General features: G+C 39.1%; 2 protein-coding genes across 2 annotated transcripts in view; both read right to left on the reverse strand.

Annotated features, from left to right (window-relative positions):
• LOC146971665 (uncharacterized) overlaps positions 1 to 24,248 on the reverse strand; it is a 94,277-nt gene that overhangs the window by 22,560 nt on the left and 47,469 nt on the right. The window contains exons 5-17 of the mRNA XM_085802460.1: positions 6,713 to 6,998; positions 5,546 to 5,580; positions 4,801 to 5,077; positions 4,520 to 4,563; positions 3,848 to 4,133; positions 3,690 to 3,733; positions 2,818 to 3,103; positions 2,360 to 2,388; positions 1,902 to 2,187; positions 1,770 to 1,813; positions 1,589 to 1,659; positions 1,118 to 1,332; positions 770 to 1,023 (exon numbers count right to left, since the gene is read on the reverse strand). Of these exons, the coding sequence (XP_085658586.1) occupies positions 770 to 1,023; positions 1,118 to 1,332; positions 1,589 to 1,659; positions 1,770 to 1,813; positions 1,902 to 2,187; positions 2,360 to 2,388; positions 2,818 to 3,103; positions 3,690 to 3,733; positions 3,848 to 4,133; positions 4,520 to 4,563; positions 4,801 to 5,077; positions 5,546 to 5,580; positions 6,713 to 6,998 (2,157 nt within the window). The remainder of the gene's footprint in view (positions 1 to 769; positions 1,024 to 1,117; positions 1,333 to 1,588; positions 1,660 to 1,769; positions 1,814 to 1,901; positions 2,188 to 2,359; positions 2,389 to 2,817; positions 3,104 to 3,689; positions 3,734 to 3,847; positions 4,134 to 4,519; positions 4,564 to 4,800; positions 5,078 to 5,545; positions 5,581 to 6,712; positions 6,999 to 24,248) is intronic.
• Positions 14,801 to 16,216, reverse strand: LOC146971666 (uncharacterized). The gene is made up of 3 exons (XM_085801888.1): positions 16,039 to 16,216; positions 15,755 to 15,798; positions 14,801 to 15,130 (listed from the first exon to the last, which is right to left on the reverse strand). The coding sequence occupies exons 1-3, from the start codon at positions 16,214 to 16,216 to the stop codon at positions 14,801 to 14,803; spliced, it is 552 nt and encodes a 183-aa protein (XP_085658014.1).

A 24,248-nucleotide genomic window follows, 5' to 3' on the forward strand; every position in this document is an offset into this window, starting at 1 on the left:
TATCTGGGCTACATTGTGGTGAAGTTTCAAAACTGTAGGATCTACCGTTGGTTTGGTAGGAATTTTTAAAGTTTTTAAATGTAAGGGGGGGGGGGCGGGCATTTCTGTAAAGTTTGGTGAGTTTTCGCCCATGGGAAGTAGGATTTCCTTGGAAGAAGAAAGAAAGAAAGAAGAATTCCTAGGAATACAATAGTGTCCTGGCTGCCCGGACCCTAAAAACCTGACATTTTGAAAAAAAGTCATGTTATGAGAATAAAATTTTAGAAAAAGCCACAATATGTTGAAAACATTTTAACCATGTTTAAATATACTCATGCAGAAGTAATTATGAGGAAAGACGTTGGACAAGCCACATATGAGATGAGAGTCATATTGATTTATGTTATAATTATTTCATAATTGAGGAACTGTTATATTATAATATTCCCAAAGGAACCTGTCTAGTATCATTAAAGGACCTTACAGTGAACTAAACATGTTTAATTCTTTCTATGTAATTTCTAATATCAACATAAACTTTTGAAATTATTCCCAGCGTAACTGCTGAAACATCTCTGTTGTATTTCTATAACAAATTTACATACATCTTACTTTTAATTGATTATAGAGCATCTGTTGTGTTGAATCAATATTATATTATGGTCTGTCAGTCTGTGTGTTTTTCCTTCAAATGTTAAAGACATTGCTGTGTCACACTGGCCCTTTAAGGACTTTGCTGTCATTTGATCTTATAATGTTGTGAATGGGTGACAGTAAAATATTCAGTAACCTTTTGTAGAGCAGGATCTTTTGGGATCACGTAGACATGCAGCTTCAGGACTGGTAACTTGGGTTTATAGTATATTAATACGTGACATCTAGTTTTCACTGGAAGACCGACTTTCACCAGGACGGCTCTTGGAGAGAAAACTGGTTCAGACAACTTGACATGGGACGGTGTGACCTCAGATACTTTTTCCACAACATCTCCACACTCATCTATGTGCAGGACTGCAAAGTTGTCTTTTACTGTTGGGTCGTCATCTGCACAAAACACAAGCACACACAGTGAGGAGGAACCGACTGCAGCAGAGTTGTTATTCTCTTGTGTAGTGAGAGATGTAAAAAGTCCACTGACCTATGCAGATCCAGTGTGGCAGGTAGACTTCATCCAACCTCCCAGCATCGACTGTGATGTTCATCAGAGGTCCTGCAGGCATGTACTGTCTGCTCTCCATCCTCTCCATGTGGTCCTCCCAAGAGTTAAACTGGTACTGGAGGCTGACCTTCTCCTTACAGACCCAGCGTAAAGCAGAGACACTGCACTCAAAGCGTCCTGCCTCAGACTGTAGACTAAATCAGACCAAACAGGTCAGTTTGTGTTTGTGCATAAAACTCTATTAGAGACACAGTGAAAATAATCTGCCTGGACTTTATTCAGAGTCAAATGTAACATCATCAGTTTACTTGTCATGTTGATTTGCTAGAAGCAGTAACAGCACAGAGAGAGATTCTAGTTTTCCTCCTGTGAAAACATCCCATGAACCAAGCTGAACTTCTTCCTACTGCTCCAGTTGCTGAGCTGCAGTTTTCAACTTGTTGTTTTTACCTGTAAGTTGAAGCTTCGTCTGCTTCTGTACTGTTCACCTCAGGTTCAAGTTTAGTCCAGTCGCTGGATTCCTGCTGCAGAGGACAGTCAGAAAAGTCAGCTGTCGTCTAGATAAGAATGAATGAACGAATGGATGATTGAAAATTAATTAATTAAATAATTAATAAAAGAAAGAAAATACCGTAGTGCTTCCACAGCCCTCAACCTCCAAGCTCCTTGAATCTCCTTGTTAAATCACAACAACATTTGAAATGATCAGATGATACATAAAACAATTTGGGTCAGAGTTTAGTTTTCTTCTCACAGATTTTACCTCTGGATCCTGAGCTGGTCTCTGACAGCATCAGCACCAGATCACTCCTGTTCATTTTCTTTAAAATCTCCCTGGTCACCTCCACAGACCGTTCACCGCACGTCTGCACCATCAGCTCCACTACATCAACTCTTTGTGCCGACGTCATTGGGTTTTTGTGTTTTATTAGAAGATCAATTGTTGTTTCACTCTTCTGCAGGACCGACTTGAATTCTCTGAACTCTTGATAATTTAAATCTTCTAACGTTGCCAGAAGTTTCTCCTTCACTGATGTCATGTTTACATCCTGCTGGATTCAAAGTCATCAGGAGACATTTACAGTATGTATCTCATTCAGTGAATATATATATATATATATTGTATGTATTAGTTATTTATAGCAACCATGATGAGGATGAGTTTCACCCTGTAACTGTTCAGTTAAAGCTGTGTGGTGAGTCTCATGTGACTTTACTCACTTTCTGGAGCGGTGAAGTCAGATGTTTTTCTGAAACATAACATTCAGGATTAAAGCAAATAAACATTTTCTCTGTTGTGAATAATGAAATTATAAAAGGACTTCGACACTACATCATTAACTCATTAACGCCCATGAAGTCTGAAGGAATTAACTCTGAAGGATTAGAAACAAATATTATTTCTATAATGTATTATAATTAAAAATCTAATATAAATATAAACATGGTCAGATTCATATATTTATATTTTGCTCCACTCAGTTGCTTCTTTGAAGAAAATAAAAACAAAGAAAATAAAATTTATCAAAACCCAACTCATCATGAGAATCTAAGAGTGAAAGGGGTTCAGTCTCTTTGATTAGGTTTTAACTGAAACACATTCACATTTTATTAAAATGATGTACCCCTAATTATTAACACAGACTTACGGTATGTGTCATTTGTTTTCTGTGTCTCACCTCTGAGTTGTAAGCTGGACTCTGACAGACTCTGCAGCAGATCAGTCCGGTTCATGTCCGTCAACACCTCCCTGATCACCTCCACAGACTGTTGACCAAACCTCTCCACCATCAATGTCACAATTTCTGCTCTGTTTGCTCCCATCAGTTGACTCTGTGGGATTTGTGGAAGGCTCCTCTGAAAGGACGTGAACTGCAGCAGCAACTTGAATTTGTTGAAATCTTTGGCAGTCAAACTTCTCAGTGTTTCCAAAGGAACACGTTTCACAGCATCTTTTGCTGCTTCCTGAAAATGTAAAGAAAACATTTTGTGTAAGTTCTTATCTTTGACATTTACAGATTTCTTATTCATATTTCTTTGTATTTCATTATAGTCAGAGTTTTAATATGGTTGTTCAAAGGTTTGTAAATTATTTTCTGAAAGTTCACTCAGACAGTGATAAACTTGGTGATATCTGTTGTATTGATCATTATTAGCTTCTTTTAGCTCTTTTCTGTATAATCGTAATGTAGTTTTCATTTCTTTGCAATTTATATCAACACAAACCTAATGATCGCATTTATCCTTTTAATTCATGCATTTGAACAATACCTGACATGAATCAATTTGTTTATATTGTTAAAAACGAACAAAGAAAACAAGTTTAAACGCCACATATAACTTGATCTGTATTTTCAAATTTAAAAACGGTTGAAAAAAGTACATGCTGACATTTCTTCGTCTCATCTTCTGCAATAGCTTCAGTTCTGTCACAACATCAGTGGTGGTGATGGTGAGAACCATCCAACCTGTCACAGTGTTTAATATGAAGATGGTTTTCAACCTGCATCTACTGAAGGAAAGCTGTGATGATGAGTAAAACCAGACTCACTCTTCCAGACAGTGCAGTGTGATATTTATCACCAGGTAGTTTGTCTGAGGAGAAAAGAAAAGAAACACAGTCTAGGCTATTCCAAGTTGAAATTGAAACAGTTATTAACTAAACGTATCCATCGTTGGAGTGTGATTTGATTTTAATGTCTGTCTTACCTTCAGATCCTGAGCTGGTCTCTGACAGCCTCTGAACCAGATCAGTCCTGTTTATCTCCATGAAAACCTTCTTGGTCGCCTCCACAGACTGTTGGCCGTAGGTCTCCATTATCACATCCACTACATCTTCCCTGTTGTCTCTGCTGCTCCACATCCATAGACTGACTGAAGTTCCCCATGGGGAGGGAATCCACTGCAGGACTTGCTTGAATCTCTGAAGCTCCTCAACACTCAAATCCTTCAGGTTTTCCAGAAGCAGATGTTTAACAGCTGCCACTGTAGCCACCTGGAAACATGAATATAATCATAGGACATTTAATCCATTTAGACAATGACAGATGTGTCTCTTTGCATGTCATCTTTGTTTGTGTAGACTATGTAATGCGTATCAGTTATTGATACACAATGGTATTTGTTGTCATATTGATTATGATAGGTTCACTTTTTTCTCTTTGATTTTTGAGAAACACAAAGTACAAAGCAAAAGAAGTGGTAAACACATCATGATGTTATTGTTGGATTGAATCACTGCTGAAGTTCAGTGAGATAAATCCAGAGTAAATCATAAGTCTGAGTTGTATCAATAGATGAAATCTTCACCATCATTTTCAACCTGCATCTATTGAATGAAAATATTGTTGTATGAAATCAAACAGATGTGACTTTACTCACTTTCTGGATCAGAGCAGAGCAGCGTTCATCTACAGAGAGTTTCTCTACAGTGAAGAGAAATAAACATGACACATTAGTGACTGACAACTGAATAAAAACACAGCACAGTGATCAATTATCTTAGCTTTCCTCAACTAGGACAGTATTTAGCTCTTAATCTGAATAATTACTTTTTAAGACTTTTGAACCTTGAAATGTGTCTTTTTTCCTACAACTTAGGAAATGTGAGAAATAAGTTCTATGACGAATGTTTTGTTTATGTCTTGTCTTTATTGTCTTACTTGTGGTTCTTGAGCTTCTGTCAAACAGCCTCTGCACCAGATCAGTCCTCTTCATCACCTTTAAAATCTTCTCAGTCATCTCCACAGACTCTTCACCATAAGTCTGTATCATTGCAAACACAGTGTCCTCCAGGTCTGTCTCCCTGAGCAGGGTCCATGGCATGTAAGGAAACCTCTGACGCTTCGGGAGAAACTGATTGAAGCCACTGAGCTCTTCAACACTCAGATCAGACAGTGTCTTCAAAAGCAGATTGATAACAGACACCATTGTTTCTTCCTGGTAAATTCAAGGGAAAAGTGAAAACACTTTATCTCCTGGAAAGGTTATGGATTTTTCTTGTCACATCTCAAAAACCTGTTTATTATGGAAATGTAGATGTGTTGATCACAGTTTAGTTTCTTTGAACAGGTTCATTATTTTTATTTTATTGTCTGCTGAAGATTTCCATCAAGCTTACACAAGCTGAACTGAATTCAGCTTCAGTTCTCAAAATAAAATAACATTGATTTATTGATTAATAAGTCAATTATATTCTTTTTTTAAATTACTCTATTAGGCCTAAGGTTATAAAACGTTAGAAAATGACATAAAGACTCTGTCACTGTTAGAATAAAATTCACACAGACTAGACACTCATAAGAAGCTATAACTATCAAAATAATTGAATATAGGTTCAACAGAATGAATTTTCCACCAATCAATTCATTGTTCCAGTTTTAGATCATTTAATGTGAATGAACTCACTTTCTGGACCAGAGCAGAGCAGCGTTCATCTTTCTCTGAGGAGGAAGGAAACATCACAAGATTCAGGAACTGATTTCACATCAGACACAGTCAGACTGTTTGATATCAACAGAAAATCTACTTCATACTAACACCATCAAAACACTGTTTCACCTGATCAACACTGGATGTCAACATGACGACACATTTGCTGTTAAACTCTGTGTTAAAGGTTCATACTCTGAGATGTAAATGACAGTAACAGCAGGACTTTGAGGGACAGATTCAGTTCACCTTCTTTCAACATAATTCAGTTCAACTCATGACATCTCCGTCTTTATTTTTAGTTGTTTTCACACCAGATACTTCAGCTGATGATCCAGAAGTTGCAACACATTTAACACCGATGGTAATCACATGATAAACACTGTCTTCACCTTGCCCTGTGTAAATCAATATAAAAAGACTCTAATATTTCATGGCAGAGACCGCTGTGATTTGACATGTGCGATTGTTTTCAGCAAAGCCTTTTTATAATCAATCGGTGGATCAGTGGATTATTGTATGCATGTTACGATGCGTGTATTTGTGTAGTCTTATCTGTCATAAACAAGAGATTAGAGTTTATGGGGTGCGCTTTTCTTTTTTGACACCGGGTCCGAGGCTCTGATCGCAGGTTTGGTTTTCAGCAGCGATGTGGAAGGCAGAGAGCCTCCACTCTCCCTGTAACAAGCTACAAGTTATTTATCTAACATCACTGTTTAATGATGTAGGTAAATATCCTGCATAGTTCTTCTCTGTGCTACTCTGATCAGAGCGGCGTCCCTAGCAATAGTGTGTTACACTTAGCAACGGTCTGGCAACCGACTGCAGGAATTATTTTTCTGTTGTTGTTGTTGCCTGTCTTGATCAATAGATGGTGGTATTTTGGTAATTCTCCATATTCAACCTTTAATTATAACAACCCCAGCAGTTCCCTCAGAAAATAAGCACTTGGTGACTGAGAGGAGGAAAAACCAGAGAGAGACCAGGCATCTCTGCAGTAAAGGTACAAGACCACATGGTGTTGTTGTATTGCTTTAAACTAGAAGATGGATTTATTATATTGCAACTCAGTTAAAAACATTTTCCAGCCCTGTATATTTATTTATTACAACATTAATGTGACAGTTATTTTCTTTATCTCACCTTTGAGTCCTGAGCTGATCTCTGACAGCCTCTGGTCCACATCAGTCCTGTTCATGTCCATTAAAACCTCCCTGGTCACGTCCACAGACTGAAGGCCACACATCTCCACCATCACTTCTGACAGTCTGTCTGCACTGTGTCCCACCAGTTGAATCAATGAGATGTACGGAAAACCTTTGTGGAAGCAAGTGAGCTGCAGGAACCACTTGAATCTCTGCAGATCCTCACCACTCAAACCAGTCAGTGTTTCTAAAATCACCTCTTTAACAGCTGCCACTGTTGCCACCTGAAATAAACGAGTATATTGTTAAAGCGAACGTGTCGCTTTCTGAAACTAATTTAATAATTCATCATCAGTGATGTTGATCATAAACCTTCATCTTACTGAGTAAAATCTGTACAGCACATGAATAGACAAATGTGACATTGCTCACTTTGTGGATCAGTGCAGACAGATGTTCATCTACTGGATGTTTTTCTGAGGAGAAATGAAGGAAATAAAAATAAGTGATCGACATCCATCAATATTGTTTCTTATGTAATATAAATGCTGTTATTGTTACAGTATCTGCTCTCCCACAATATATTATTTTCCACTGGTAAAACAAATGCACGATAAGTCTTGATTTCTCCATATTATAAACTTTATTTATAATGTAAAAAGAAGCAGACAAAACCTGGTTACGGATCAGTTTTATAAATTGTTACTGTGCATATCATGATACATGTTTTGTTTTCATTGTCTTACTTGTGGTTCCTGAGTTTCTGTCAAACAGCCTCTGCGCCAGATCAGTTCTCTTCATCTTCTCTAAAATCTTCTCAGTCGTCTCCACAGACTCTTCACCAAAAGTCTGCACCATTAAAAACACAGTGTCCTCTAGGTTTGTCTCCCAGAGCAGGGTCCACATGGGGTCTGAATGACGCCTCTGATGGCGAATTTCACTTGTTAGGTTGTCATTAAAGTCCCTGAGCTCTCTGTCACTCAAATCAGACAGTGTTTGTAAAAGCAGCTCTATATCAGACACCATCGTCTCTACCTGGTAAAAACAAAGGAAAATTCATGAGGCAAAGGTGAAATTTATCAGCTTCAATGGTTCAAGATTTTTTCTGTCCACATTTCCTCAATGCATGTGTTTTTAATATGTGGATGGATGTTGTAAGATTACATCATCCATCCACTTTGTACAAGCTCGTCATTTCATTACATGGCTGTCACTGTGTCTAAGTGTCAGCTGTCAGCTCTGAGTAAATCTTCTCTGTTGGACTTGATGATAAAGTGTCTGTGTTTTAAATATTGCCATTTGAAAAGCAAGTCAAGAAACATGGCACATGGCAGACAGGGGAAGTGCGTTTGTTACTGTAATCCTTTTCTTTCTTTTCTTTTCTTTATTAGGATCCCCATTAGCACCTGCCACAGCATCGGCTATTCTTCCTGGGGTCCGACATACACACAACATAAACATTCACATCAACACATAAGAAACATACATTCACATATACACATGAAAAACACACATTTATACATGACACAACAAAAACAAACAACAAGGCTCCCTAAAAATGAACAAAAATCTGACAAGACATTTGACAGACAACACAGACGTCATAATTTCTCTGCTCAGATTCCATTCAGTACTTCAATACCTTAAGTACAACCGCAAAGTAAATAAAAAAATAAAATAAAATAAAATAACAACAAATGGATCATATAATAAGCATTGCCTGTCTGAAGTAACTGCGACCATGCACTTCAACAACTCACACAAATACACTCCAAGAAAGAGGGTACAACCACAACTGTAGCGAGTCCTCTAATAACCTCAATATATTAAATCATATTTCATTAAATTCTAAGAGATACTGTTTTAACAGCAATTTAAACCGATCTTTGTTACTTTCATGAGCAATATGAACTGGTAGAGAGTTCCAGGCAACCATAGCTCTGTACAGAACTGTTCTCTGAATTATACCTGTTCTCACTCTGGGCAATATGAACCTCCCTTCTGATGTACTTCTTGTTCGATAACTATGTTGGGCAAAATGGGAGTGTAGTTTGTCATACAATAATTTTGGTACTTGTGTCACAAGTGTATTTCTTAGAAAATTCAACAAAGCATAGGTAGACCTATGTCTTATAGGTAGCCAACCCAGACTATCATACATGCTGATCACATTAGTTCGATAAGAACATAATAGAGCGCAACGTGCAGCTTTATTTTGAGCAACTTGTAATTTCCTCAAGTTCTTAACAGAAGTACTTGACCAAATTACTAAACAATAATCAAGTTGCGACAAAACCAAAGCATTCAAAACCTGCCTCCTGACATCTGGGGATAGAAAATTAGAAATTCTTTTCACTACTGACACTCCTCTTCCCATTTTGCCAACTACAGTATCGATTTGTTTGGACCACGATAAATTATGATCCAGAGTTACACCCAACAGATTTGTCTCATATACATGTTCAACCAAAATATTATTTATATTTAATGTAAGTGTTAGTTCAGGCTTGAACTGATACTTTGAGCAAAACAATATAGATTTTGTTTTGCCAACATTGAGAATTAATTTATTATTATCGATCCACTCAGCCACTAAATTTAATTCCTCTTGCAATATGTTGTTCAGTTCACCTATTAAAGGGGCAGTGGCATAAATTGTTGAATCATCCGCATAAATAGCGATGTTAGACTTCTTCAAAACAAAAGGTAGTTCATTAATAAATACAGAAAATAATAATGGTCCTAAACAGCTCCCTTGGGGAAGACCACATGTCACATGTCTCATTTTTGATGCACTTCCATTAAAATAAATAATTTGTTTCCTACTTGTTAAGTAGCTTTCCATTCATTTTAATGCAGTGACTGTAAATCCATAATGTTTCAACTTATCCAATAACAGAGAGTGGTCAATAATATCAAAAGCTGAACTCAAATCAAGCAACACTGCACCAACTAAATTTTTATTATCTAACTCCCTCTGCCAGTCATCAACCATCTGTGTCAGAGCAGTACATGTGGAATGACCTGATTTATAGGCGTGCTGATTTCCTGTATTTAAGTTATTCACTTCAAAATATGTTTGAATTTGATCAAAAATAATTCTCTCCATAATCTTTCCTAACGCTGGCAACAAACTAATAGGGCGGCTATTGGAACCACAGAAAGGTACAGCTGGGTTCTTGGACAAAGGAACAACTTTTGCTATTTTCCATGGCTGTGGACAGACACCTTTTCTAATACTTAAATTTATAATATGGCAAACAGGGACAGCAATAACATTGCTTGGATGCTGACTGCTCTGGCCAAAAAAAAAGAAAAGAAAAAGCTCGAGTATACTTTACATTTTTCTCATATAGTTATTTCTGTGTTTAGACACATTAGTTAGTTCAATCAGACAACTCTAGATTGAGTTGAATATTTTTATTGAGCATAAACATTTTTTAACTGAAGCAGAGCATAGATCATTTTAGCATGGCTGGAGCAAGTTTAGCGTCAGGCTCTGTCTCATTTCTTCATTCACTGAAATGATCTGCTTGACAGACATTACATGGAATGAATAGCAGATCCCCACAGGGATCAAAGAAACAGAGCCCACAGGTGGATGCTGGGGAGGTGGAGGGGTTGAGAAACGTCATGGGCAGCCAGAGCAGCAGCAAAGAGGAAGGAATATCCTGTCTTAATTATATTAGGAGAGCAAGTGACTGATCAGCTGATGAGGATTGGAGCAGTTTGAGTTGTCTCTTTGAACTTGCTCCATAGCTCCTTTATTGATCGGTGCCCACTGTGGACTTTGTAAAGTCACTTTGTAGAGAAGTTAGACAGGTGTTTCTTCTGCTGTTCTTTTTTTTTAGAAGGACATTGACAAAGACCTTTTTTTGTTGTGTTGGAACTCTTGCCTTGTAAAAAATAATCGATCTGGTTTTGCTGCACCCACATTTTGACTCAAACTTGGTTCTTTGATTGTCATGTTATTATTCATTGTCATTTTGTAATTCATACAAAAAGGAAATGTAACACTCACTTTCTTCATCAGTGCAGGCCAGTCTTCATCTATATGGTGTGATGAGAAAAAGAAATGTCAAGTAAAACATAAAGTTAATTTATTTAACAGACTTCATGCAGATGAAGAAAACTGTTCTGAAACTGTGACAGATCTGATCCAGTGTTGTCCCTCAGGTGAAGGACGTTTTGGTTGTAACAGAACAAAATATAAATTTCAATTTTATCTTTGACTCATGGCACATCGATTGCCTGATATGACCATCACCTTGACTAAAGCATTTAATTTAATTACATTTTAAAGACAGAAAGGTGGACACTACATCATGAATCTGTGATGAAGGATTTGAAACAAATATGATTTCTAGAATGTTATTATAATGTTCAAATTCTCTCAAACATGTGTGAAAGAGGAGCTGATTCAAGTTTCATCTGTGAGACATTTAAGCTACTTTTAGTTAAAATGATGTATCCCTGTCTAATTATTAACACAGACTTATGTGTTGTTTGTTTTCCATGTCTCACCTTTGAGTTGTAAGCTGGACTCTGACAGACGCTGCAGCAGATCAGTCCTGTTCATGTCCATCAACACCTCCATGATCACCTCCACAGACTGTTGACCAAACCTCTTCACCATCAGAGCCACTGTTTTTGCTCTGGTTGCTGTCACCAGTTCCTCCTGTGGGATTTGTGGAGGGTCCCTCTGAAAGGACGTGAACTGCAGAAGCCACTTGAATTTGTTGAAATCCTTGAGAGCCAAATTTTTCAGTGTTTTCAAGAGAACATGTTTCACAGCATGTTTTGCTGCTACCTGAAAAATTGAAGGACATGTTAAGCAAGTGCCTAAGTTTTTATCTAGGACAGCTACAGATGTATTTCTCTGTATTTCATTATAGCCTACAACCCCAATTCCGAAAAAGTTGGGACCAGAGTGCGAAATACGGGGGCGTTTGGGGGGGGGGGGGGTCGGACCCCCCCGATTAACCCCTTGAGACCCCCTGAAAGACTCAAAAGCAAAATCTGAGGGGGGTCTCAATCTTGTCAAAAAATAAATAATATAATAAAATATAATAGAATAATTTTATTGTGGTCAATTAAATGTGTTTAAGATCACCATGTCCAGTATTCATAATTCAAAACATTTATTCGTTTAACATTAAGCTGAACCATGTCATCTGCGCATTATGCAAATTAGCCATGTGCGCCAGCCCAGCGCAAGAGACGTCGGCAGGCTGGTTGAGAAGTCACAATAACAATGGCTAGCAAGCGAAAGCTAAATCAGAGTGTATCACTCGCACACTTTGGATTCACATCCAAAAGGGTGGCACTCAGAGATGAAGAGATAGACGATGTTGGTGTCGCTACCATGAGCCCACTCGCTATCAGAACAGAGGATCCCGTTCCTCTCCCACCCTCTGCCGAAGAAAGTGAAGTTGAGGCCTGAGTGCTCCGAAGACGTAGCCGATGCCACTGCTCCTGCTACTAGCACTGGTGATTGGCCGCTTTTCTTTTTTTTTCTTTTTTTTTTACACCTAAGCAGGTGGCGTAATGGAAATACCGCAACCCTTGGCTTGACATTAAAGCAGAAGTAAGTGATATTTTTGTGTTAATATAAGTCTTAAATAGTTATATCTTCCGACAGCAATCACTTACATAGAGTGTTTGGTCTGAAACACGGGTCTGTCAGTCACTCTGCTCTGCTCTGAGCCGAGGAGAAAACATTTATCGTATCCTACAGTTTTTATCCAATGAGGAGAGAGAACGGCATGCAGGGCTGTGTGTGCAGCCAAGGGACGCCGTGAATGTGGTGACATAGGGACGAGGACTGTTATGGTGCGTTCAAGGAAACTCGTATTTTTCCGACTGTGAAGTCGTACCAGTTCGATCTGGTACGAGTTCACCGGTCGGAAGTTACGAGTGGCCGTTATAGTGACTTTCACCGGTAAAACAGGTCGGAAAAACACGAGTGGGTTGCCTGGAACGCTACAAAGTCGTAAGTTGTGACTTGGAGCTGTAATTTACGATTTCAAAAGCCTGCCTGGAACGCAGCATTAGCGAAAACGACCGGACCACTTACTTCTGCTTTAAGGTAAGAGGCTAGCCTGCTTCAGCATACTATGGCCTGTACCCCCAGTGGTGTTGTTTGGCCGGCGCCTGTTGTGAGCTAGGCTATTTGTCTGTGCTTTTTCAATTTTCATGATGGCCCGTTATACAAATGTGATTTGTGGATGTGTTTAATGCTGTGTTTAAACGTATTTGCTAGATGGAAGGTTACATGATCGGTCATAGTGCAGGCTGAGGATCTCCTGCACATGATTGCACGTCAGTCTCCGATCTCCAGATTTATACAGTTGGTTGTTATTTGAATGCACGAGTTTGGTGTCAATTAGTCTTTCATTCATTTAAATTATTGTATTTTATTTATTGTCTAAACTGCATTGCCCTGATCGCGCGCCAGTCTCTTATACCTGGCATTTATTCATTGTTCAAGTGTGCCAGTGTGGTGCCAATTATTGTCTTTTATTTATTTTAATTATCGTCTATTTATTGTCAATTACTTTCTGCATTGTAATGCACAACTTTGCCTCAACTTTTTAGGCTATAGGCTAATTTTCTTGGCTTATTGTAATGTTATAGTCCTACTTTATAAAAAGAAAAAAAATAACGGTAGGCTATTGCGCAACAATCGCGAGTTAGGGACCCCCCCGAATATTGATGGGTAGCCTATTTCGCACACTGGTTGGGACATTATGTAAAATGTAAAAAACAAAAACAAAAACAGAATGCTATAATTTGTTAAATCTCATAAACCCATATTTTATTCACAGTGGAACAGTAAACACACCAAATGTAACTAAGGAATTGTACCATTTTAGGGGGAAAAAAAGGGTAATTTTTAATTTGATGGCAGCAACAAATCTCAAAGAGGTTGGCACAGGGGCAACAAAAGGCTGTAAAAGTAAGTGGTACTAATAATAAACAGCTGTGGGAGCATTTTGCAAGTAATAAGGTTAATTGGCAACAGGTCAGAAGAGGACTGGGTTTAAATAGAGCATCTTAGAGAGGCTGAATCTCTCATAAGTAAAGATGGGCAGAGGTTCACCAGTCGGTGGAAAACTGTGTCTAAAAATAGTGGAACAATTTCTGAATAATGTTCCTCAATGGAAAATTCTTACAATTTCTTAGTTTAAACATTTTTATTAAACATTTCTTTACTATGATTAATTGTGAATAAAATATGGCTTTATGAGATTTGCATTCTGTTTTTATTAAGATTTTACACAATGTCCCAACTTCATTGGACTTTGTAGTCAAGAGTTGTTTTTTTTTATTTCTTTTAATGTGGCTGTTCAAAGGTTTAAATATATTTTTCTGAAAGTTCACTCAAACAGTGATAAACTGGGCGGTGCGTGGCGCAGCCCCATGTAGAGGCTACAGTCCTCGCCGCAGGCGTCCCCGGTTCGAATCCCGCGTCGGGCAGACCTTTCCTGCGTGTCATTCCCCCTCTCTGCCTCCCCATTTCCTGTCTATCTCTACTGTCATCACTATCAAATAAAGGCAAAAAGCCGAAAAATATACTTAAAAAAAAAAAAAAACAGTGATATCTGTTGTATTGATCATGTTATTAGCTTCTTTAAGCTCTTTTCTTTACAATAATTACGGCTGATATTCATTTCTATACACCTAATGATGCCAATCCTAATTAATGTATTTGAGTAATATCTGACATCAGCTTGATTAAATAAAAACAAAGAAAATAATTTTAAATGCCATGTATAACTTAATCTGTATTTTCAAATCCATAAAGTGTCAGAAAAAAGTGCATGCTGACATTTCCTCGTCTCATCTTCTGCAATAGCTTCAGTTCTGTCATAACATCAGTGGTGGTGATGGTGAGAACCATCCAACCTGTCACAGTGTTTAATATGAAGATGGTTTTCAACCTCCATTTACTGAAGGAAAGCTGTGATGAGTAAAGTCAGACTCACTCTTCCAGACAGTGCAGTGTGATATTTATCACCAGGTAGTTTGTCTGAGGAGAAAAGAAAAGAAACACAATCAAATCCAATTTAGTTTTTAACTAAGCTTATTCAATGTTTGAGTGTGATTTGATTTTAATGTCTGTCTTACCTTCAGATCCTGAGCTGGTCTCTGACAGCCTCTGAACCAGATCAGTCCTGTTTATCTCCATGAAAACCTTCTTGGTCGCCTCCACAGACTGTTGGCCGTAGGTCTCCATTATCACATCCACTACATCTTCCCTGTTGTCACTGCTGCTCCACATCCATGAGCGGCCTGAAGTTCCCCATGGGGAGGGAATCCACAGCAGGACTTCATTGAATCTCTGAAGCTCCTCAACACTCAAATCCTTCAGGTTTTCCAGAAGCAGATGTTTAACAGCTGCCACTGTAGCCACCTGGAAACATGAATATAATCATAGGACATTTAATCCATTTAGACATTGACAGATGTGTCTCTTTGCATCTTTGGGGGCGGCCGCTCTGTCCCGGTTGCTGCCGTAGTGTCCTTGGGCAAGACACCTTACCCACCTTGCTCTTGATGGGTCGCGGTTAGCGCCTTGCACGGCAGCTTCCGCCATCAGTGTGTGAATGTGTGTGTGAATGGGTGAATGTGATGTATGATGTACTGTAAAGCGCTTTGGGTATCGTTGCAGGTATAGTAAAGCTCTATATAAATACAGACCATTTACCATTTATATAAACACAGACCATCTGTTTGTGTAGACTATGTGATGTGTATCAGTTATTGATACACATGGAATTTACTATCATATTGATTATGATAGGTTCACTTTTTTCTCTTATTTTTGAGAAACACAAAGTACAAAGCAAAAGAAGTGGTAAACACATCATGATGTTATTGTTGGATTGAATCACTGCTGAAGTTCAGTGAGATAAATCCAGAGTAAATCATAAGTCTGAGTTGTATCAATAGATGAAATCTTCACTATCATTTTCAACCTGCATCTATTGAATGAAAATATTGTTGTATGAAATCAAACAGATGTGACTTTACTCACTTTCTGGATCAGAGCAGAGCAGCGTTCATCTACAGAGAGTTTCTCTACAGTGAAGAGAAATAAATATGACACATTAGTGACTGACAACTGAATAAAAACACAGCAGAGATCAACACTAAATTATTCTCAACTTTCTTCAACTACATATTACCTCTTTATCTGAATAATTACTTTTTAAGACTTTTGAACCTTGAAATGTGTCTTTTTTTCTCTACAACTTAGGAAATGTGGGAAATTAGTTCTATGACCAATGTTTTGTTTATGTCTTGTCTTTATTGTCTTACTTGTGGTTCCTGAGTTTCTGTCAAACAGCCTCTGCACCAGATCAGTCCTCTTCATCTTCTTTAAAATCTTCTCAGTCGTCTCCACAGACTCTTCACCATAAGTCTGTGCCAGTGAAAACACAGTGACCTCCAGGTCTGTCTCCCTGAGCAGCTCCATCTCTAAAAACTGCTCAGTCATCTCTACATAACTTCCACCATAAGTCTGTGCCAGTGAAAACACAGTGACCTCCAGGTCTGTCTCACTAAGCAGGGTCCACATGGTGTCTGAATGACGCCTCTGATGGCGAATTTCACTTGTTAGGTTGTAATTGAAGTCCCTGAGCTCTCTGTCACTCAAATCAGACAGTGTTTGTAAAAGCAGCTCTATATCAGACACCATCGTCTCTACCTGGTAAAAACAAGGGAAAGATTCATGAGGCAAAGGTGAAATTTATCAGCTTCAATGGTTCAAGATTTTTTATGTCCACATCTCCTCAGTGCATGTGTTTTTAATATGCATCTGGAGTCAAATGTGCTTCCCAGTGTCAGAAAGCCTGGTCTGACTCACGGGTGGTTACACCCCGCCTTTCCGAAGCCCCGCCTTTCCGACAATAGACTTCCATTCATCGTAATAGCGGGGTTCTCTATTTTTTCTAAAGACCCCGCTACTCCGAAAAGGCCAGTGGGGGAAACCCCCAGTGCGCAGTGCGCATTGATCCTTTTTTCCTTTTTGGGGTCAAACGGATCATGTGCATAATTAACTGCAAAACAAGCAAATACTTCATATTAATGACATATAACGTTCATTATGCTTCTAGCCTGTCTAGCCTCTACCTGGTCTTTTTTTACTAAACTTAACCAACTCCTTTCTTCATTGCCTAAGCCTAACCAAAGCATCTCCCTCAGTCAGCTGTCAGCACGAGCGGCGGCTGCAGCAGCCTCGCGCCCCTGTGAGCTCAAGCCGGGTTCAGCCGCGCTCGAGCGGAGCAGGGGGGGGGGAAAAGATAAAAAGTGTATTTCTATTACTGTGTGGGAGATCTCCAACCACGGAGTCGGGGAGAAGTGGGACAGATCTGCCCAGTCCCTGAGCAGCGCACGTTTCACAGACAAGCCACAAAGCAGAATGTAAACAACGTCACGCGGTTCAGCACCTTGGACAGCTGCGGGGGGGAGGAGGGGGTGTCGGAGTAGCGGTGTTTCGAAGTGGGGGTATTTCGGAACAGCGGGGTGTCGAAGTGGAGGGGTGTCGGAATGGAGAGCTGTCCCCCTCACGGTTCAGGGGTCCTCCAACAGAGTAAAATACACACAGCAGCTAAAAACACCCAAGAACGAAACACTGGACAGTTGTGAAGTGGCCTTCAATGAGCCCTGATAAAATCCTATTGAACATCTGTGGAAGGAGCTGGAACATGCCGTCTAGAAAAGGCACCCTTCACACGTGAGACAGCTGGAGCATAGAGTATAGGAGTATTGAATGTGCAATTTTGTAATACTAAATTGTCTAATGTTTAATTTCACAGTGCTTGAAGATAAATAAAAGATCGTGCACCAGTCGAGCTCCAGCCTATTCCTTTTGAAGCCAAAGCACTGTAACAAATTCTGTTGCACCAAAATTCAAAAGCAGTATCTGATTTCCGTTAGTTAATTTTCATAATTTTTTGTATTTACTATTACTTTTGTCAGTTTCAAGTTATTTCAGTGACAATTGTGGGTTTGTCTTTATTTAAAGGGATAGTTCAAAATTTTGGCAAATTGGCCCATTGCCATACAGTAATCGCTATAGAGGAAGCAGGAAGCAGGAAGTAAGGTCACCGTGGGACCATATAATTTCCTCTCTGGTTTCTGGGGGGTGGAACTGGAAACATAGCCAACTCTGAATTGCCTCCTTTAGAAACAGTGATGTGTTTTCAAGTATGATATCTATTTGACCCATATGACTACACTGAGTTTGTAAAAAAGGAAAAACCTATTTTTCAACAGAGGATGATTTCTTTCCAGTAGCCTCACAGAAAACCAATCTTTCTTAACATACAATGTTTGAACAAAAAAGACCTTTAATGTAAGACATAGAGCTTCCAAATTTAATAATTTTAGCCCACCCTTTACATAGTCACATTTCTATAGTGAGGATGACCCTGAGGCTGCACTTAGTTTATTTATGTCCAGATACATTAAGACTGTGGACAAGCGCTCCTTTAAAAAAGTTTACAGTCAAGCTAAAAGAGCCCCCCATGGCTTGATAACACTTCAGTGAGAGAGACGCTGCTAAAAAGGTTGCCCTAAGATCTGGATTAATTAAAGATAGACGCAAGTATTGCTCTTTGCGTAATCAAGTCACAAAATTAAACAAAATGAATAATATTCTATAAAAAATATCAAATACTGCTAAATATCGCAAACCTAATGTTTGTCCTCCCTTTGTTGAATCAAACGGTTTTGCTCTCACTAGGCCAAATGACATTGGTAATCATTTTAATAATTTCTTTATTTAAAAAAGTATCTGTAACCCTTTAATTTACAGGCTGTTGATTATGTGATAATGTCAGGAAATAGCCAAGAAATAACAATTAATTGTGCAGTAATGTCAAGAAATTGTCTAGAAATCAGTTTCATAGCAATGTTGTGTTTTACATAAAGATAAAAGATTACACATGCTTTGAAGGTTTTGGGAAAGGCCAGAATTTTTCTCCACCAAGTCCTTGGAATTGACCGATATTTCTGGGAAATTTCTACACAATCAATCGTTATTTCTTTGCTACATTTCTCAACATTGCTATGAAATTGAGTGTTATTTAGGCTATTTCTAGACATTATCACGTAATTAACAGCCTGTAAATTAAAGGGTTACCAAAGTATCTCATTTTAGAGATATGAGATATGTCAGAGTACCTCTGACAACCATAAATCAAAAGACATAATCACTAATATTATAATATATTTTTTGTGTTGCTCCTTGTTGACCCCAGGAAGACGAACAGGTTACTACGGTACCAGCTAATGGGGATCCTTAATAAACAATCTAATAAACATGCAGCAAAGCGCCACCTGAGTCAGGATTCGATACAGAGGCGCCTGTTCCCTCCTTTGTACTTTTAAAATGACTTTTGCTCTGTTTAGTTGCACCCATACTTTGACTCCTCTGATTGTCATGTGTAATTCCTGCATTTCATTCACACAAAAGGTAACACTCACTCTCTTCATCAGCGCAGGCCGATCTTCATCTGCGTGGTGTTTGTCTGATAGGAAAATTAAATATAGACATCGTTTATTTAACAGGCTTCATGCAGATTTACAATAGCATCTCAAATTGATAGTGAAACCTTGCAGAACTACTTCAATACTGTATTTTACTGTTGTACCAGAACAAAATATAAACTTGTGTCTCCTCTGCCTCACCTTTGGTTCCTGAGCTGAGCTGCTTTGGCCTCCTCTGCAGTTGATCAGTTGTTTTCATCTTGTTTAAAATCTTTCTGGCCACCTCCTCACTCTCTTGTCTGTACGTCTCCACCATCAGATCCACTAATTCCTGTGTGTTTGCCACTTTCACTTGACTCTTTGAGCTGAGTGGGAAACTTTTCTCCAGTTTAATGAGTGACTTGAATTCATCAAGTTCCTCAGGACTCAGTTTATTCAGTGTTTCAACAAGCAGTTTCTTAGTCGCCATTGTTTGTAGGCCTACCTGGAAAATCCAAAGGATGCAGCACACGGTGTTACATTGAACCTGGTAGAACACTTCCCAAAGCAAAGCAAGTGTTACTTGGATTACAAATGGTTACACATTGATATGCATATTATATACTGTATATCATTATTTACAATGCTACAGTATCTCAAGACTGAAGCACCGAGAGCTGGTCGTGAAAACCCAGCAAGGAAGGTGTGGGCTGGGCTGGGCTGGGGAGAGCCTCAGAAGCTGTGGTCCAGAGCTTCAGTACGAAAGAGGATGGTGGTGACAGAAGTGATGAGAATGGAGGAGGGCAGGCTCCTGGTCAAGTCGATCAGCGAATCCCAGCAAGGACAGTGGACAAAGTGGGAGGGCATTCTCCCTAGAACGATGGGGTGGAGGCGTGACCTACATCACCCACATTACACCAGCACTAGAGCACTGGAATAAGAGAGTAACGACACTTTCATTGAGTCCCGTGGTAAGCCTCATGCACCCCCAAGTGGCAGGATATAGGTATTGCAAAAGTGCCCAGAAAACCCATTCACTCCAATCATGTGTGTTGCCCACTTGCTTGTAAATTGATGAAAACGGTTGTGTTTTTGTTTTTAGGTGTCTTGGTCATATTAGATTACACTTATAATTTGTTTATTATAAAATGTAGATTGAAACATTAATGTAGACAATAGCCAACACCGTTCCCCTGTCATGGAACAATTTCTCCATCATTCTGCACCGGTACTTGCCTTATTTGGTCAATGTGTAATTCCCCATCGTTAAATCTCTGCCACCTTTACTGACCTTGCGGCCTTCTCTCCTCGACATGCCTCAGCCTGTCTCAGGGACACGTCACAGGTTCCTCATTACAATAACCTTTGTCCTGCCCATCCTACTTCCCTTTTTTAACAGATTACAGCAACTATTCCACCAGCTCAGGTTTCACCATCAATCTCAATACAGTGGAGAACACATCACTTTCTCATCCTGATCTTACCATTAGATACAATTGCAAATCACATATGACCATCTTTCCTTGTAGTCATATTAAACAAAAATACGTTTTCTGATCATAATATCATGAGATAGCAAAAATCACAGGATAGGGGTGACTGGGGACAGTTGCAACAAGGGACAGTTGCAACAAGCCTTATTTCTCCAATCAGAAACATGCTAGAGTGATGACACTCACACTGCACATTCACAGTTAGACCCTCTACCCACCAAGAATAGAGAAGACATATTCAGCATCTGCTCCTGCTTGTACTGAGACAAAGTTGTTTTAGAGGTATGGAAGTAGCTTTTTTCTTGAGCTGTATTTTTGTCATACTGTCCTGGGCTTTTGTATGAATTAATCCAAACCTATGTAGTTTAAATCACTGTTTTGTTGACTATTAAATGTCATGGTCACCATGTGTCAGTGTCATTGTGTCTAGCTAGTACGTGATGTTTTGTCATGGCTGATAGGGTGGGGACGGTTGCAACAACTGCCATTTGAATATGGAAGCACATACGTAAATGCAAATGTATAAAATTAAAGGTGTACAGAAATGGCCGTTTGTCCTGTTTGTCGCGCCGAGTTGTCACGAGCTGCAACACGAGTTTACCCGAGTAAGGAAAACGAATTTGATTGGTCGTTATCGAGCGGGCGGGATATTCAAAGTTTGGGGCGAGCCCGAGCTCCGTGTGTGTGTGTGTGTCTCAGACGTTTGAATGACGGATTACGGATCCAATATCAGTGGCTGATGAATCGTGTACAGGCTGACGCATAATCTGTGCGCCTGCATTATCCAATGCGAAAAAAAAAATACACACTTTCATCCCGGATTTACTCAAAAATAGAATTTTGCACAAAGTTTGACCTACATCGTCTGAAAGATGAGTTATCACATTAATTTTATGATCCAGAGTGGGCTCAAATTCAGTTTTCTTTTCTGTACACCTTTAAACATTTTTAGCTTAAAATAGGCACAATCTATTTTATTCCTCGTGATGAACAGAACAGCCAATTATATTAAACCATGAGAGAGTAATGCTAAAGATTTTAAAATAATTCCCCAGATAACTTTCTATAATGAAATATGCAATTTGTATCTATAGCCTAGTTGTATCTTGTTCCATGGGACAAAAGTAGCCACATTTTCCTATGAAAATTGGAGAAAAGTTAATTTATTTGATGTCATACAGTGAATAAATCATCCAAACGTAGAGTATGTGCTTCATAAACGTTTTTTTTGTTGCAAATAGTTCCATTCTTCTTGTCTCACACTGAGCTATTGAGTTTCAACTGTTAACCGCTGCACATTGACTCAAGGCCGTTCTACGCAAAACAAAACTCCAACTGTTCTCTGATAAATATTACTAAATAACTAAATAATACTATAGTATTATTGCAAGACATTGCATATTTTAGGAATACTTTGCTTATTGGGACAAAAATCAAAAGTTGGTTAGTGAAATTTAATGTATATTTAATATGTTGCAACCGTCCCTTATCCGTGTTGCAACTGTCCCCACGTTTGGGGTCAGTTGCAACATCTGGATTCTTCCATTCATATGAATATTGTGATTGATTTGTTATGTAACCATCTTTAAATGGCATGACTAATTAGCTGACACATGTATGTTTAACAGTCTCACCCCTTTGCGTCAAACGGTTGACGCTTGGTCAAGGCCCCTTACGTCAATATACTGACGTGGAGGGGGTACCCTCGAGGTCGTTTCTCGACGAATAGGGCCACTCATAGACTTGAATGCAAATCCCTCATCGTCGGATTTTGACGAAGGGGGGCGGGACCGTTTCTCCCTCACTCCCAGTGCGTCAACAGCCTGACGAACGGTCACTGTCCCTCATCGTCACATGTCTGACTCATTAGGTGCCCGTTTTTCGTCAGGTTTTGACGCGCTCGGCTTTCAGTTGATTCCAATGCAGTTCCCTTCGCGGCGATATGTGACGCTCAGAGCAAGTGATCCAGCCGACCCGGCTGCGGCACTGACGGACGCTGTGAGCAGAGAATAACTTTTTTTTTTTTTTTTTTTTTTTTTAACTTTTCCTTAAATCTTTATTGAACCTGATGCTGCTGTGTCTGACGTAGCTTTCGGCAAGGACGTCCTTTCGGTTATTTATTTATTTATTTATTTAGTGATCATGGTGTTTGGTGCAGAATAATCAATCAATCAATAAATAAATAAATTACGTCCTTGTCGGAAGCTGCGTCAGACCAGGAGGGGGGGGTTGTGGATTCTACAGGTGAAGACCACTTCCGCGTTCAAAAAGCTGCTCTGTTTAATCAATATTCTGAAGAAAGATCTGATTATTAGCCATAACGCTGTAACCATCCAAGGAAGACTGTGTAACAATATTATGTGCTTCTGCTGAGTCCAAAAGCCCTTTGTAATATCAACTTTATTTTAAGAATACACGCTTTGTTTCCAATGTCATATCACGGAGAAGCACTACATTACCCATAATCCTCATATTTATCAGCAACGTGTCTGATTGGTTGAGCTTGCTGTTACCAGCAAATGAAAAAATAAAACAAATTGAGCTTATATTATTTTCTTAGTAACTAAAAGGTCTTAACATCTTTTTTGTTTTCAACATTGAATAAAAAAAGGGTGCTATATTGTTAAAATTCAACAATAAAGTGCATAAAAGTTGGCTTGACTTCTTTCTTGTTTTCTTTTTTTTCATAATTTTCACCAGCATCTTTCTGGTCCACATCACATCATATTTATTGTAATTTTTAATTCAATGAGTGACATTTTATTTTTTTATTTTTTCTCGGCCTTCAAAGCCTAGATTTAGAAGCCTTTTGTCTAATAACGTCTACATCCTTGGGGTTATAAGGCTGAAAGTTTCGTCCGGGGCCTAAGGCCATCCACCATGTGCAATTTCAAACCCGTGCGACCTTCACAAGTGTCAAAGGTCACTGATTTGTGACCTTTTTGACCCCGTTTCCTTGAATGAAACACCAAGACTTTGATGCGGGAAGCTGAGATTTTGATAGGTTGTCCAGAATGTCTAGTAGATTGTGTGTGCAAAAGATTCAGAGCTCTGTGACATTCAGAAGGGTCACAAATAGCCAAAAAGCAATGCTCCTTTCTCTGACCTCATATTAAAGGAGAAATGCAATTCTTTAATAGCTTCCAGGTGCTTTGGCCTATCAGGCTGAATTTTTAGCTAAAGGAGCTGGTGTACGATCAGGAAGTAGGGGAGCAGTGCATAAAGCCAATTGGTAAGTGTCAAAGGTCACAGGGGTCAAACATCAAAGTGAATCCAGCCATTCCTGCTTTTTCTCAACAAAACATACACGCTTTAAGTTATCATCATGAAATATTAATAGGTTGTATATCAGAGAGTCCTCTATCAGAATATTTTGGTCCCGTTGCTCTAGGGGCCCCGGGGGGCCACTTGGCTTTCCCATGCTCCCGCAGAGTTGGGTCTCGGGGTGAGGGATAAGGGCCTCACCATGAGTCCACAGGCCAAGTTTCAAGTGATTTGGTCGGTTTCTATGGAAACGGCGGCCTCAAGGATACAGAGGAATGCGACTGTTTGAAGCCCCGCCTC

The sequence above is a fragment of the Trachurus japonicus genome, chromosome 16, assembly GCF_045865225.1.
Source record: "Trachurus japonicus isolate A0001 chromosome 16, Traja_1.0".
Classification (NCBI taxonomy): domain Eukaryota; kingdom Metazoa; phylum Chordata; class Actinopteri; order Carangiformes; family Carangidae; genus Trachurus; species Trachurus japonicus.